This window comes from Primulina huaijiensis, chromosome 9, assembly GCF_012295235.1.
Source record: "Primulina huaijiensis isolate GDHJ02 chromosome 9, ASM1229523v2, whole genome shotgun sequence".
Classification (NCBI taxonomy): Eukaryota; Viridiplantae; Streptophyta; class Magnoliopsida; order Lamiales; family Gesneriaceae; genus Primulina; species Primulina huaijiensis.
In genome coordinates, this window is record NC_133314.1 from 21,109,259 (window position 1) to 21,123,847 (window position 14,589).

The 14,589-nt window shown below is 32.8% G+C and overlaps 2 protein-coding genes and 1 pseudogene across 2 annotated transcripts; 1 reads left to right on the plus strand and 2 right to left on the minus strand.

Moving 5' to 3' along the window:
* The first annotated feature begins 193 nt into the window (after positions 1 to 193).
* On the plus strand, positions 194 to 1,529 carry LOC140983960 (peptide methionine sulfoxide reductase B5-like; annotated as a pseudogene).
* Positions 1,530 to 1,761: 232 nt separating this feature from the next.
* Positions 1,762 to 3,318, minus strand: LOC140985030 (uncharacterized). The gene is made up of 4 exons (XM_073452762.1): positions 3,207 to 3,318; positions 2,265 to 2,482; positions 2,129 to 2,174; positions 1,762 to 1,998 (listed from the first exon to the last, which is right to left on the minus strand). Exons 2-4 carry the CDS (start codon positions 2,418 to 2,420, stop codon positions 1,952 to 1,954), a joined length of 249 nt encoding a protein of 82 aa, XP_073308863.1. The 5' UTR covers positions 2,421 to 2,482; positions 3,207 to 3,318; the 3' UTR covers positions 1,762 to 1,951.
* Positions 3,319 to 4,801: 1,483 nt separating this feature from the next.
* On the minus strand, positions 4,802 to 5,735 carry LOC140984950 (protein DMP2). The gene has a single exon (XM_073452653.1). It carries the CDS (start codon positions 5,671 to 5,673, stop codon positions 5,080 to 5,082), a length of 594 nt encoding a protein of 197 aa, XP_073308754.1. The 5' UTR covers positions 5,674 to 5,735; the 3' UTR covers positions 4,802 to 5,079.
* Positions 5,736 to 14,589: the final 8,854 nt, after the last annotated feature.

The following is a 14,589-nucleotide window of genomic DNA, read 5'->3' on the forward strand; positions in this document are numbered from 1 at the left end:
CCTATTATTAATAATATATTAGCATGCATGCATGATGTATCGGCCAAATTTATTAATTTAAACTTGTAATAATCCCAATAATGTAATATAATTTGACATGACAAATTAACATTTGATGCTTTAATTTTATGAGTGATCTTTTAAAACTAATATATATATATATATATGTAGCTTGAGATGTCTGAAAATAGTAATGAGCGATTCGAAGGAAATCCCAAGTTCAATAAAACATGGGCCATCTGGCTCACTAATGTCTTTAGTCGTGAATGAATTGGTTAATTCTCTAATCTTCGGACTTTCGATTTCCAGTTGCCTAATTTTTGTGAGGAAAACGTTTCTAAAATTCTTTTTTTGGTACATTAATGGCTGACAGATCTACTACAGTTTAGAAATCGGAGGAGGAATGGCTGGCGGTTCTCTCTCCTGAGCAGTTTCACATCCTCCGACAGAGGCACTGAGTCAGTACATTTGAAACTCTCTCTTCCTTTTTTATCGTTAGTTTGGGGGAAAACCTTTCCCATTTTCGATGTGTTGATGCAGTTTTTGCATGCTTAAAGATCTTCATTTGTTAAGTTTTTTGCATCATTGATCTTACCTTTGCTATCATATCTTTGGAATGGTACTGTCATATTATGGATTATACTGAAAATCTAGAGTTTTTCAAATTATTCCGCTTGATTAAGTTCTTGATAATTGTATATATCATCCTCTTGAGTTAGCTTTTGAGATGAAGTTAACATGGTATCAAAGTCTTAGATCCATTGAACTATTGTAGTGTACGTGTTGAACTAATATAATAGGTCCCTGGTTAATGTTTTGTAAACTTACGCTGGATGCAATCCTCCTCCTGTCGGGAGTTAAAGACTAAGTCCATGATCTTAATTAGCACTAACATAAGTAATAAGTTTGTAACATCGCAAAGAGCTCGTCGGAGCATTTCGATAAGTTCTACGAAGAAGAACGCCCCTCTACAAATCCGCAGCCAAGTACGACTCTGGGTGTGGCTGGCCTGCATTCTACGAGGGTTTCCTGGGAGCCATCAACTGATCTATGAGTGCTCAGTTTTCTAAACAATTTCTTACAATTTCCATCCATCCTAGTTCGTTCAGTTTCCCTTTCCGCCGAACCATTATGGCAGGAGGACGGAGATAACATGTGCAGCATGCCGTGGGCACTTGGGGCATGTGTTCAAACGGGAGGGATTGAAGGTTCCTACGGATGAGAGGCCTGTGTTAGCAGTGTTTATATCAAGTTCTCTTCGGATCCATAGTGTCGATGCAGTGCGGTAACCAGCAGGGGATTCGCTAGTTGTATGTACTTGGACACATAAAATCTTATTACATCTGATGCTTGCCTGCCCAAACACCGATAGTCGTGTGTGTTTTACGTCTGAACATCTTGCATTTCCATCAATGTTATATACATTCTTGCAGAGAGAATATGCGAACAATACTGTCTAAGATGAATCAAGTTCTAGTAAATCAGCTCAACAAACTTTAGACTTTTGATTGTGTAAACAATGTCAACTTAAGCTTGAATTTAACTCATTTTGAGACATTATCATGAAATTGATTTCAAACCGAGTTCAAATTATATATATGTTTTCATAGAGGATTACTTATATCGATGTTTAAACATTTACGGTACGATGTTGTGTGAGGAGGACAGGTAAAACATTGTTTCAAGTGTCATGTTTGCTGATGCGTGCACGCTAATACATGCGAGAAATGGCGTATCACAATATGAGGGGATTTGGATTATATAAACATGATGTATGGGGAAAAAACGTGAACTCTTGGAAAACCCAAGTGGTCTAGTCATATAAAGAAAAAACAGAATATGTCAACAATAGATAAAGAAGCAATTGTTTCTCTACATCATTTTCACGGGAAAAAAATTTTCCTCACTTAAAACCAATATAAAGGAGTGTTTATTCAGCTTACCCTTATCATCAGCCATTTTTTCTTCTCTGGTTGCATGCCTTCAAAGCTTGAACTTCTGTTCAAAATTTTTATAAATCAATGGTCAACAGTAAACGCTACGCCCCTTGTCCTAGGAGAAATTCAAACATGCCAGTATCTATGTTAAGCATATGCAAAATATAAAGGAAAAATAAACAAATTAATACCCTTTTGGCAGGACTTCCAATTCCTGTTGGTATTTACCATACAATCCTGTAATCGCTAGAGTCAAGGATACCAAATTTACAGGTGCCTGCATTAGTGTGGGGTGTGTGTGTGTGTGTGTGTAGATTAACAAGAAACCTGCAATGCCAAGTAGTGAGAAGAGCATTCTCGAAGCTGCTTGACGTTGTCATCATCCTCATCTGCATCGTTTTGGTGAAGTATGGATGGTGACTGTGGCTGGCCGGCAGGTGGCTGACTTTGCTGGCCGGGGCTGGGTTTAGGAGGTTGATCCATTTGCAGGGTATGAGCACTTTTATTTCGAGGATTATGGGATTATATTGGTTAGCGACCACAAACTGCAAATTCATACGTCGCTTATTAACCAGTTCAGAGTTTGAGAAGCAGGGATCGAGAGTGATTTTCAAGAGTAAACATGTTTGAAATTCTATATTACGAATTCGTATCATGCAGCCAACAATCCAGTAAACTGATAAAATTCGTCTGAATATATAAGGGAAAATCCACTCCGTACTCTTTGATAAGTTACAAATACTTGCAGGAAATCATTTTGTTCCGAAACACTTTTTCAAGAACAATTGTGTCTCGATCAATAATTCTAACATGAATGTACTAAGACAAGCACAAAACATAACAGGCATCAAAGGTGAATAATCTTACAGGAATATGGAAAATTCATTCAACAAACTAGACTATAAGCCATAAATCCGCAGGTTTACTTTGTTGGAAAAGTGCGACTCTGCGACATTATGATATATTGATTTATCAGCGTTGCCAATTAGAAAACTAAGAATTTCCCAAGTTTAAATATCAATATGCATATGATCCAGAACATTTATACAACGAAATATATTTCGAAAATCGTTTTATCATTAAGCTGGAAAGATAAATGTCTGTTGCTTTACATGTTCGCTTCGAAATTTTGACAAACATCTTGCTTGCACGAAAACACGAGCCCAAATGTATTTTCCAATAAAATCAGAATCACTCCGAATCCCACATTCCTCGTCAAAATCCCACAGAATTTTCGTCAAGTAAAACATTCATCGACGCGAGAAAAACCTGAGGAAGATTTCAAAATCCTGCAGCGTGGACTGGTGATCCTAGCGTCAATCTCATGCAACCCAATCACGGTCAAGTCATAAATATATAATCTAAAATATTATTTTAAAAATATTTTTTGGGTGCATTTGGGGTGAAATCGATGAAATTTATGATATTATTTATTTTAGAATTAGAAAAATATATTTTAAATTCGTGGAATGTAATTAATTCCATTTTTTGGTGTAAGAACCTCTTTCCTCCGAAGACAAAACACATCGATTCATTTCTCCTCTTCATTTATTGAAATTTAAATTTAATCATCACAAATATTAGGGTGCAACCAAATCGAATCAAGTAGATTTGAAACCCTAAATATTATCTACCTTTGGCTCGAATCCGTTCATTTAAAATTCAAGTTCAATGTTGATTTATTTGACTCAAACTCAATGATCGAGTTCTAATTCCAATTTTAGTTAAATAAAAAATTAGAGTAATTTTGTGTTCAAAGTTTGTATAAAAATATTACAATAATTAAAAACCTTTTAAATCATTTTTCGTAAGTAATAGTGTATAATCGAAAATTTATGTAATATTATTTTTATATCTCAAAATTGAAGTTTTTAGTCTTTGATTTTAAACAATACAATAAAACCGATTTTTCGTTGCGTGTAATCAACGACCTACGTTAAAGTACGTTCCATATATTATTTTTTACAGCGTGCACCTATGCGGTGCTCTGCTAATAATGTTGTACCTTACAAAAACGTCGACATGCATTAAAAACAAGCTTGAATACTATTTTTTATGGTGTGCACTCTTAATGTTGTAATAGAAAGTTAAGTCGGATGGTTATATAAATTTATAGTGTGTGATTGATATATTCTATTGATTTTAAAGTCTTATTTTGGTTGGAAAGATAAATTATGTTTGTTTCTAAGTGAAATCGAATTACTTTATTAAAATTTATATCTTAGTTGGATAATGATCAAGAATTGGAATTAACTAGTTTGTATGACATGCCTTATTGTTTTGTTTAAATGTGTTGATGATGGTTTAATAATTGTTTGAGTTTTAATTATTTCAATTTGTACATGTTTACTATAATATAATGCAAAAAATTAAATATATAAAAAAAACCAAATCTACACTAGGCAAATGTGTTGGTACAAATGTTTAAGCTGCGTGCACATGTGCGTTGTTAATAAAGTTTTGAACAGGAAACATAGAATGTTATCAATAATGCTTTCGCGGCATGTGTAAATGTGCTGTCAATAAAGATTTTGCAGCGTGCATAAGTGTAATATCGATAAATTAACTTCTATGGTGTATTTCGCGCCATGTTAATAATATTTTTGTCGAGTACATTGGACTCTATCAATAACTCTCGACTTTCAACAACTTTTAAGTTTGCGATCGTGCGTTATACGTAGTGGAGAAGTAATTTGCGCGCTGCGGAAAATCAAATATGTTATAGTGAAATTAAGTTAGATATAAACAAGCTCAATGAACTGCTCAAATGATAACACAAAAATTCCTGAGTTTAGATGTGAGTTTATTTATAGTTAATATTTAAAATTAACTAAGAATTCCCACCAAGTGTTTTTGGTCATGAAATTTATTCGTCCTCCAAAATCTCTTAGATTTCATATTACATATAGAAATTTAATAAATCTTATGATCATATATGCATTAAACGAAAACCTCCCTTTGGCTTGGCTTGGCTTGGCTTGGCTTGTCTTGTTTCTCCTTTATACTATGAACAGAAAGAAAGAGAAAACAAATGGCACAACTATTTATTCAATACCAATATTATACAGACTTCAAAAAAAAAAAAAAACCAATATTATGCAAATTACACACAATTCCACTTGATCAATAGTATACACGCCCTTTAAGCTGAAGTGCTTGCAGATGGAGTTGAACTCTGGCTTGAAGGGTATCCTATTCCATGGCGTTTGTTTGGAAACACAACAAACAAAGACCCCGAAACCGCCACGATAACTGGTGGCAGCACCATCAACAACACCTTCTGCGCAGACTCAAACGATGGATAGAAGCATTCAACAGAGTTAGGGTCCAAAAGGGCCACAACAGCGAACACGATCAACGAGAAAAACGCGTGAACAAAGTCTCCAAATCGGAGTTTGTATGATGAAAAGTTTTGTGAGGAGGAAGAAGAAGAAACAGGCCAGAGCCCGGTCCTTGTTGCAATGCCATAATGTATCACTCCTTCGCCATCAGTGTAGCTATCGGTAAACGAGGCGAAACAACAAGAAAAGCCACAGATTGCGATCAGGATGCTTGACAAGTACTTGTTGATGGTGTGGCAATGGCCATTGTTTGTTAGGACAGGGTTGAGGAATTGGAACATGAAGACGGTGGCCGTAGGGAGGAGCTTGATGAGGTTGCCGAAACCGGTTAGGGTTTCTTGTGTGATGCTTTTGGTTGAACTTTTCTGAAATAAGTTGATTGATTTCGATGACATTTTTTATATGATTTTGTGTTTATCTTCGAAATGTTTGATATTTTATTTGTTGGTTTTTATTTCGGTATATATGGATTCGGGTTTTGTGCTTTTTTATAGAGTTGGGAAAGGGGGACGGGGTTTCTTCTACGTAAACGGAATATTGAGCCGAGGAAAATTTGTGTTTTGCTTGAACTCTTCGAAAAGATGGATACTCCATGCTTTAAGATTTCGAGGAAATCTAGTTCTTTATTTTATTTTATTGTTTTATTTTTATCATTTTTCAAGTTAATTAGTGCACGTGTAAGTTAATTTATCCCAAAAAAAATTGTATGCAAGTGCGTGAATGATGTTATTAAAAAATGTACTAGATAATTTTTGCTTGAAAATGTTGTCGTGTCATAATTGTGAGTTTATTTTATTAAAATAGTCAAACAAACTTGGGTCGAATGATTCAAGAAAATTGTTTTTTTTTTTTTAAGAAGAAGTTGATTCAAGATTTTAAAGAAAATCAATTTCTAAAACTCTCCAAATTAATATAAATTAATGATCCTAACATTATTAATCATTCAATTCACTCAAATATTTTATTAATCCCAATATTTTTTTATTTTTTACTATATATAATACAAGATCATTATATAATAACTATACGAAATCATAATATAATTTTAGATTTGTCTAAAACATCATTCATCTTATCAAAATAAATACATGATTTTACTATATTATAATAATANAGTCCTAATAGAGACAAAATAGATACCAACTTTTGTTCTCAATTTTGTCCTTATATAATAACAATATTACACTTTTGTTTTTGTTTTTTTTTTAAATTTAACAAACACTTTTTTTTAGTTTTGTTTTTTTTTTAATTTCAACAATTCAAATAGCACTTTAATCCCTCGATAATTTGTCAAATTTCACTTTAATTCTTATATAATACCAATATCACATTTTTGTTTTTGTTTTTTTTTAAAAAATTTAACAAAAACACTTTTTTTTACTTTTTTTTAATTTCAACAATTCAAATAGCACTTTAATCCCTTGATAATTTGTCAAATTTCACTTTAGTCTCTCGATAATTATAAAAAAGATTGTACACACGCACCGCATATGCAGAGTAACTAGTATGTATTAAGAATGCCCCTAATAGAGACAAAATAGACACCAAAATTTTTTCCCAATTTTGCCCTTACATAATACCAATATTACATTTTTGTTTTTGTTATTTTTTTTAAATTTAACAAACACTTCTTTTTTACTTTTGCTTTTTTTAATTTCAATAATTCAAATAGCACTTTAATCTCTCGATAATTTGTCAAATTTCACTTTAATCTCTCGATAATTATAAAAAAGATTGTACACACACGCACCGCGTGTGCAGAATAACTAGTATTAACTATGTATGTGAGGCAGAGGCAACCAGAGAGAATGTTTCATAAAACATAGCAAGAAATCCTGAGTGACTGCATCAAACCAATCATTATTAGATGTTTAATTTGCTATATAGTTTGAATTTTCTTCTTTTCTCCTTCTCCATATCCATAGAAATCAAGATTCACCATCCTTGATTTTTAACCAATTCTTCTGTAACTTAAAATTTATATCCCATGATCCTTGTGCAGAGATGAATGAATGAGTCACAAAATATAAATATATTTCAACACCACTGTTAGGGAGAGAGAGCTTGCAACCTCTGGCCTCAAGGTGCAAAAGGAATAACAGATACAACTGAATGCGGCCTCCTCAACCACATGATGAATAGAAACCATACATCACCAAGGATGTTGTGTTCATTCCCAAGAAACTGCAACTTTCGTGGTCACTTTCAAAGCTGCCTTGCAAAGGTTTGATCTATGAAATTACACGTTTTATACTATTATCATCCATTTTGCCACGCAGACAATTGTATATCCATACATAGGCAGTCTATAAAATTCATTCATCAAGGCCAATTACGCACCTAGTGCTCGTTGAAAACAATCTCCAACCCTTTTCAGTTCTTGGGGTTCCCCAGGCATTTGAGAACACTTCTAAAGTGAATTGTATTCGTCCTGGTGAGACAAGACTTGGGGTTCCCCAGGCATTTGAGAACTTCTAAAGTGAATTGTATTCGTCCTGGTGAGACAAGAAAGCGAGCCATAATCACAGTTTCCGCGAGAAGCCTTGCTTCCTCCATGGGAGCTTATGGTTACCGAAAATCCAAGAACACCCAAGAACCCAAAAAAGAGAAAGGGAAAAAAAGCCATCCAAAACAAAATAGAGAAAACAAGAACCAAAATTTTCTAAATAAATCATTTTATAGCATACTAATAGATACTGTATCTCTTATTACTTCATAGATGATACAACATACAAATTTCTTGTACTCATATCATCAACAGTACATATAAAGCTAAAAACAAATTACAAAACCAAATTTCTAAAGCAAATATTAAAAGGGCAAGTGCCCGTTTCGCCAAATACGAGGCGAAGTCATAGCTGATACCACTTCCCAAGACGAAAGTCTTTCTTCGAGCTCGAATCAAGAAGCCCAACTACAATAAAATTTTTGCCTTTTCTTCTTCATTGATAGCCATTCCACTGCTTCAGCCTATTAATCTCAAGTTCAAACCACCCCACCCAAACCACAATATATCCTATTTTACATAGTTAAAAGCTAATACGAGAGAAACATAATCCAAATCTAGATAAAAGCAGCAACCACCTCACAGCGCACACAGGAAAAAAGAAAATGTAATAACCACAATAATTTATACCATTTGTGATGAAATCACTTCATTGTTTGCTCATATTTCCAGATTAAGTAAACCCTCAATCCGTATTGGAAAAAATATCTACGGATATGGTTCGAGGTATCAAGGAAATTGGAGCCCATGAAGCGAATTTCCAAACTTTTCACATCGGATGCCATAATTAATCGAGGCGAAGCAAACGCCTCAAATCCCTCGAAGCCGAATCATCAGACAAGTTGAATTCACCGTGTACAATTTGCTTCATAAAAAACGACGGCACGGGCACAGATCTAGGAGAAGGTGATGAGTAAAAGGTAGAACCAGAATACCCGCCTGCCAAAGCCTTCACTTTGATCTGCTTCGGTACCATCAAGGGTGAGACCGGTTCGATCAGATCAGGATCACGAACTTCCATATCCACCAGCGGTTTTCGATTCGGAGTAGTGGATTCAGACTCTCCGACCTTGATATTAGAAGTGAGCGGGCCCAACGCTTCTCCCCTTCTCAATAAAGTCACCTGGCCCATAACGAGCCCTCTTTCACTGACGCCATCCTTTCTCCGTGGCTCCGCGGATGTTGGTTTCTTCGCCTTCGTCCCCTTGTGAAATTTTGTCTGGTCCGATTTGGGAGAAGCCTTCCTGTGAACCGCAGAGTTTCCCTTCCGATCCACGGTCCTCACAAGATTCCTCCGGCGATGAAACGGCACGGGTGGAACCCGAGTAACAGTCAATAGATCTTGTGGCTGCATAACCTCCGTGCCCATTTAGCTCACGAAAACTAAGATTAAAGAAATCTATTAAACAACCCGGAAGATATTCCGAGATACAGAATACAAGAACAATAAAGGTTAATCCGTAAGCCGAATGAAATTCCCCCTTCTTGAAAGCGTAAAGGAAACCCTAATTTTGTCGGTAATTTTTTTGCTCTCCAATAAGATGAATAACGTGGGGGAGGGGGTTGGGTTATAAATAGGTGAGAAGTTTCCGCCGACCGTGTCTCCCAAAACGCGTCAAGAATAGGGCAAATACGAGAGAATAATTTAACTTAAATTAAATTTAGGGTTACTTCCATTCTCGGTGGTCTATTCAAATTTCAACACAAACCTTTGTATTATTATTAAGAATACATCTCCTCTTAGACGATCTCACGGATCTTTATCTGTGAGACGGGTCAATCCTACCGATATTCACAATAAAAAATAATACTCTTAACATAAAAAATAATATTTTTTCATGGATAACCCAAATAAGATATTCCACTCACAAAATATGACTCGTGAGACCGTCTCACACAAATTTTTACCTATTGTTAATCAGTAACTCTCGAATACACGTACGTGTAAAATAATGATCGACATATCGAATTTATTTATTAAAAACTATTTAAATAAAAATATTTAAATTATATTAAATTTGTAATTTATATAGATAATATGTGAATTTTTAAAATTAATTAGATTTTGTAATAATAAGTAAATTATATTAAAAATAGTATTTTCGTAAAAACTAATTTATATCATAAAATCGAATTACTAAAAATCTTAACATTTAGATATAATATAAATTATTAAATGGCTTTTTTTATTCTTCGTTGTGTCGATACATACATATGATATCATCAGTAATATTTCTTTACGATTTTAATTATTATCATAATATTTTTGTAATTTCAAATGCTCGATCAAATTATTTTAACTAACCACTATGTAAACATAATATATAATTAATTAAAAAATTAATATTTTTATCGTTCATACGTTGAATCATAAATCTGTCTCCTAAAATTTTACATGAGTTTTTGTGTTCATTAACTTAATAATCATTATTAATGTGCTCATTAGGTATTTTTTTTAAAAACAAAATTATGTATAAATATGTTAATTGCGTCATATGCATGATTGAAAGAGTAAAATGATAAATCAACAGGGGCAGTCGTCTTTTGAATTATTCAATAAAATATGCCCTCATTTTGGTTTTTCGATGAAGTAATAGATAATAATCCCCCATTTTCCGGAGTCTTTAATTTGATGGTGTTAATAATTGATTTTGTTTGGATATGATCCAGGAATTAGTTTGTGTATATCTCTCATATTTTAATTAAAATATTACATAACATATTAATGATGCAATGACTAAAATCTCATCACATCATAAAAGAAAAAATACTCAACGAGTAATTAGATCTGGCAAAGACCACGTCTGACACGGATACAAAAGGGGTCGGTTACTCGGGTCAAAGGGTTTGACCCGAAATCGTGACCAAAACCGCCTTAGTTACAGTTTACGGGTAGAAAATCTATGGCTCGGTTATTTTAATTTTTTTATTTTAAATCAACTGTCATGCTTTGTATTCAAATATTTGGAATGATCATTGATAAAGTTTTTCATATATGAGTATTACATGTCTTTAAATTGATAGTTCTTGAAACAATAAAAAAGATTGTTTACATATAAATGTTTTAATGAACCACACGATACAAATATTATTTGTTATTTTTAGAATAATATATTCTAACTTCTCAAGTTTTTTAATTTTTTTAATGTTAGTGCACATACTTATAGTATTAAGTTAGCTTATTCAAATATGTAAATCATCATTATGTTGTAAGTACATGTCATATTTTAAATTTTTGGTTTAAGATGAACCAAAAAATTTAGAACCACATATTTAACCAATTAGGATCACAATTTATTATCTAAGAGCACATCCGCAAGTTATGAAACAATGAGGCAAAATTTTCAAAATAAATGGTATGAGACTTAAACTGTTTGCACAAGACGTTCCAATAATTCAATATATAAATTGTTATTATCGTCTTTGAATATAAATATTTATTATTTATATTTTTTCATCAACATGTTCAAGCTCGTTATATTTATTTGTTTTCGAATCAATGAAATATATGTACTGGTATTTTTTAAATTTTAAAAAAATTTAAGGATTTTAGTGACCGATTATCCGGTGTTTATTATCATACTTTTGATTTAATTTCAACACATTGTTACAACATTTCACGTATTTTTAGTGACATATTAAATATAGTGATGATGCTTTAGTTCAATGTATTTATGTCATGAAAGCAAAATAAGACAAATATTTTTTAGAAATTCCTGAAATATTTTGATGTGATTTTGGTTTAGATCCTACACTTAAATTAGATGATTTACAAGAAGTGTTAACATTAAATTATGATTAATTAGACCTTATTATGAAAACGGTTTCATCTATCTTATTGATTTTGTTTAATATTATAACTCGTTTATATGATATTTACAATTAATATAACACGAAATATGGTAGACAAATTGTTTCATATGAACCACAATCCACTACCATCAATAATACCACTTCTAAACTTACTAAACACAATTTTTAATAAGGGAACGAATGAAACGTCAACGAGGATCTTCAAGTACCACTATTTTTTATTTTAATGATGCGGATAACGAAACGTTTGACGGATTATTGCGATAATTATCGAAAAAAACACAAATATATCCAATTTTGTATATAATCGCAAAAGAAATTTTAGCTTGTCTCGTGTCAATGTTACGGTGGAACAAGTTTTTTAGTATCTGCAGAAATATATTGAATGATAGACGTTCTAGCTTAAGGTCAGAAAATTTGGAAGTACAATGCATCTTATATAATTATACTATATAAAGTTCAAGAAATTTTTATTTTTCATTTTTTTTTGTAATTTAAATGTTTACAATTAATATAACACGAAATATGGTAGACAAATTGTTTCATATGAACCACAATCCACTACCATCAATAATACCACTTCTAAACTTACTAAACACAATTTTTAATAAGGGAACGAATGAAACGTCAACGAGGATCTTCAAGTACCACTATTTTTGATTTTAATGATGCGGATAACGAAACGTTTGACGGATTATTGCGATAATTATCGAAAAAAACACAAATATATCCAATTTTGTATATAATCGCAAAAGAAATTTTAGCTTGTCTCGTGTCAATGTTACGGTGGAACAAGTTTTTTAGTATCTGCAGAAATATATTGAATGATAGACGTTCTAGCTTAAGGTCAGAAAATTTGGAAGTACAATGCATCTTATATAATTATACTATATAAAGTTCAAGAATTTTTTATTTTTCATTTTTTTTGTAATTTAAATGTTTATTTTAATAATAAAATTTTTTTTTTAAAAAAAACCCAAAACCCGCTGTTAACGGGACCTGGATCTGAACCGCCAGTTCAGTGAACTTGATCGTAACTAGCCATGAGTAGACTTGTCAAATTGGGTTAGGCCCGTCGGGCCGGCCCGCCCCGCTATAAAAATTGAGCGGGTTGGGTTGATAAAATAGCAGCCCGTTTGGAGGCGGACCAAATGGGCTGAGCCCGTTTGGGTTGCGGGCCAAGATCGGTCGGGCCCAAACGGGGCGGGTTGGCCCGCCAAATTATGGTATAATTTTATATTTTTTTTATATATTTTTAAGTTTTAAGTTTTATATAAAAATTGGAATAAGTCTCATGCGTCTCCATCACTCTCTTATCTTATTTCTTTTTATTTTTCTCCTTGGCCTCGCCTCCATCACTCATTCTGGTAAAATCTGAATCTCTGTAAATTTTATTCATGAATCTTAAAGAGAAGAAATTTCTGTAAATTTTATTCATGGATCTTAAAATAATTTTTAAGCATAACAATTGTTTGTGAACCCAAGAGCGGTTTTGTTTGAAGTTCGACGAGTTGTAGTGAAATTTTTGTAGATGCGGCGGAGGTTTGATAATTATGTGTATTGTTGAACACATAATATTTTCTAAAATTTACAACCTTCTCTTTCCTCGACTTTCTGTTCTCTTCCATGTCTCAATCTGCATGTTTGGTTTAAGCACTTTACTTTTTATGGATTATGGATTATGTTGATGCTTTCTTAATTTCTCTTATTTCAATGTTTTTAAGTATTTTATGAAACTATTTGACAAAAATATATTTTTCTTCTATGTTTACTGCGATATTGTTTAGTATTTTTTTCTTAAAAAAAAATAAACGGGTTAAAAATAAGCGGGTCGGCTCGCCTAGCCCGCGGCCCAAGGTGGGTTGGGCTGGGTTTGTCATTTAAAGGCCCGCCCCGCCCCGCCTAATGGCGGGTTGCGGCGGGTGGCGGCTTACCCGCCCCGCCAGCCCGTTTTGACATGTCTAGCCACGAGCGGGCCAGCTGAGGGTCGGGATTTTCCTGGACCGAACACGACACGTGACCAAGTCTAGGTGTAGTATAGAACAATCTTATACTCATAACATATCAATTTTTAATTGGCAAAAACTTGCTTGAGACAGTCTCAGGGGTCGTATTTTGTGAGACGAATATCTTATTTGAGTTATCCATGCAAAAATATTATTTTCTATGCTAAGAGTATTAATTTTTATTGTGAATATCGGTAGGGTTGACCCGTCTCACAGATAAAGATTCGTGAGACCATCTCATTAGAGACATACTCTTTTTAATTTAAGTATCATTATTTAGAAACTCAAATCAATAACTCATCTCTAAATCAAATATTTCCATCCGCAACCTAAATCTCTTCGTGTTTAAAATTTTAGTGATGTTTTTTCTATTATGGAATTTTCGATTAAGTATCATTATTTAGGAATTTGATATTATAATGCAACAAAATTTTAGTGATGTTTTTTTTTTCTTTTTAATTATGGAATTATAACTCCACCCTTTTCACTGGCTATTTATGTCTACAAGTTTAATTTATTCAATTAATTGACTTTATAAATAAAATTCTTATTCAAAAAATACCATATTTCTTGTATATAAAAAATGATAAAACGATAACATTAGCATCTACATACATTATATTTACATTTTGTATTTGCTCGCCTCATTTCCAACGGTAGGGACGAGGCAAACGAATGGCCCTTCTTATTTCGTTTTCCATCACTCAAAAACGCAAACTCGCAGAAACACGCCAAAAGACATTTCTTATCCAAACACTCCTCCATCATAATTCACCTTAAATTAACATGAACGAATTAATAATACTAGCAGCCGCAACGCATTTTTTTATAATTCATTTCATTTATATTTAAATGAAACATATTTTTTTTATAATTCATTTGATTTATCTTTAAATGAAGATCAAAATATAATTATAAAAAACAATGAGTAACTATACTGTCATTTTGATATACAAATTAAAAATATAAATGAAAAAAGAAATGAA

Excerpts from the sequence above, each read along its gene's own strand:
- LOC140984950 (XM_073452653.1), bottom strand. The coding sequence starts at position 5,673 with ATGTCATCGAAATCAATCAACTTATTTCAGAAAAGTTCAACCAAAAGC.
- LOC140985030 (XM_073452762.1), bottom strand. The coding sequence starts at position 2,420 with ATGGATCAACCTCCTAAACCCAGCCCCGGCCAGCAAAGTCAGCCACCT. Across the intron at positions 2,175-2,264 it reads CTCACTACTTGGCATTGCAG|GATTGTATGGTAAATACCAA; the intron begins GTTTCTTGTTAA and ends TAGCGATTACAG. Across the intron at positions 1,999-2,128 it reads TTGGAAGTCCTGCCAAAAGG|AAGTTCAAGCTTTGAAGGCA; the intron begins GTATTAATTTGT and ends AATTTTGAACAG.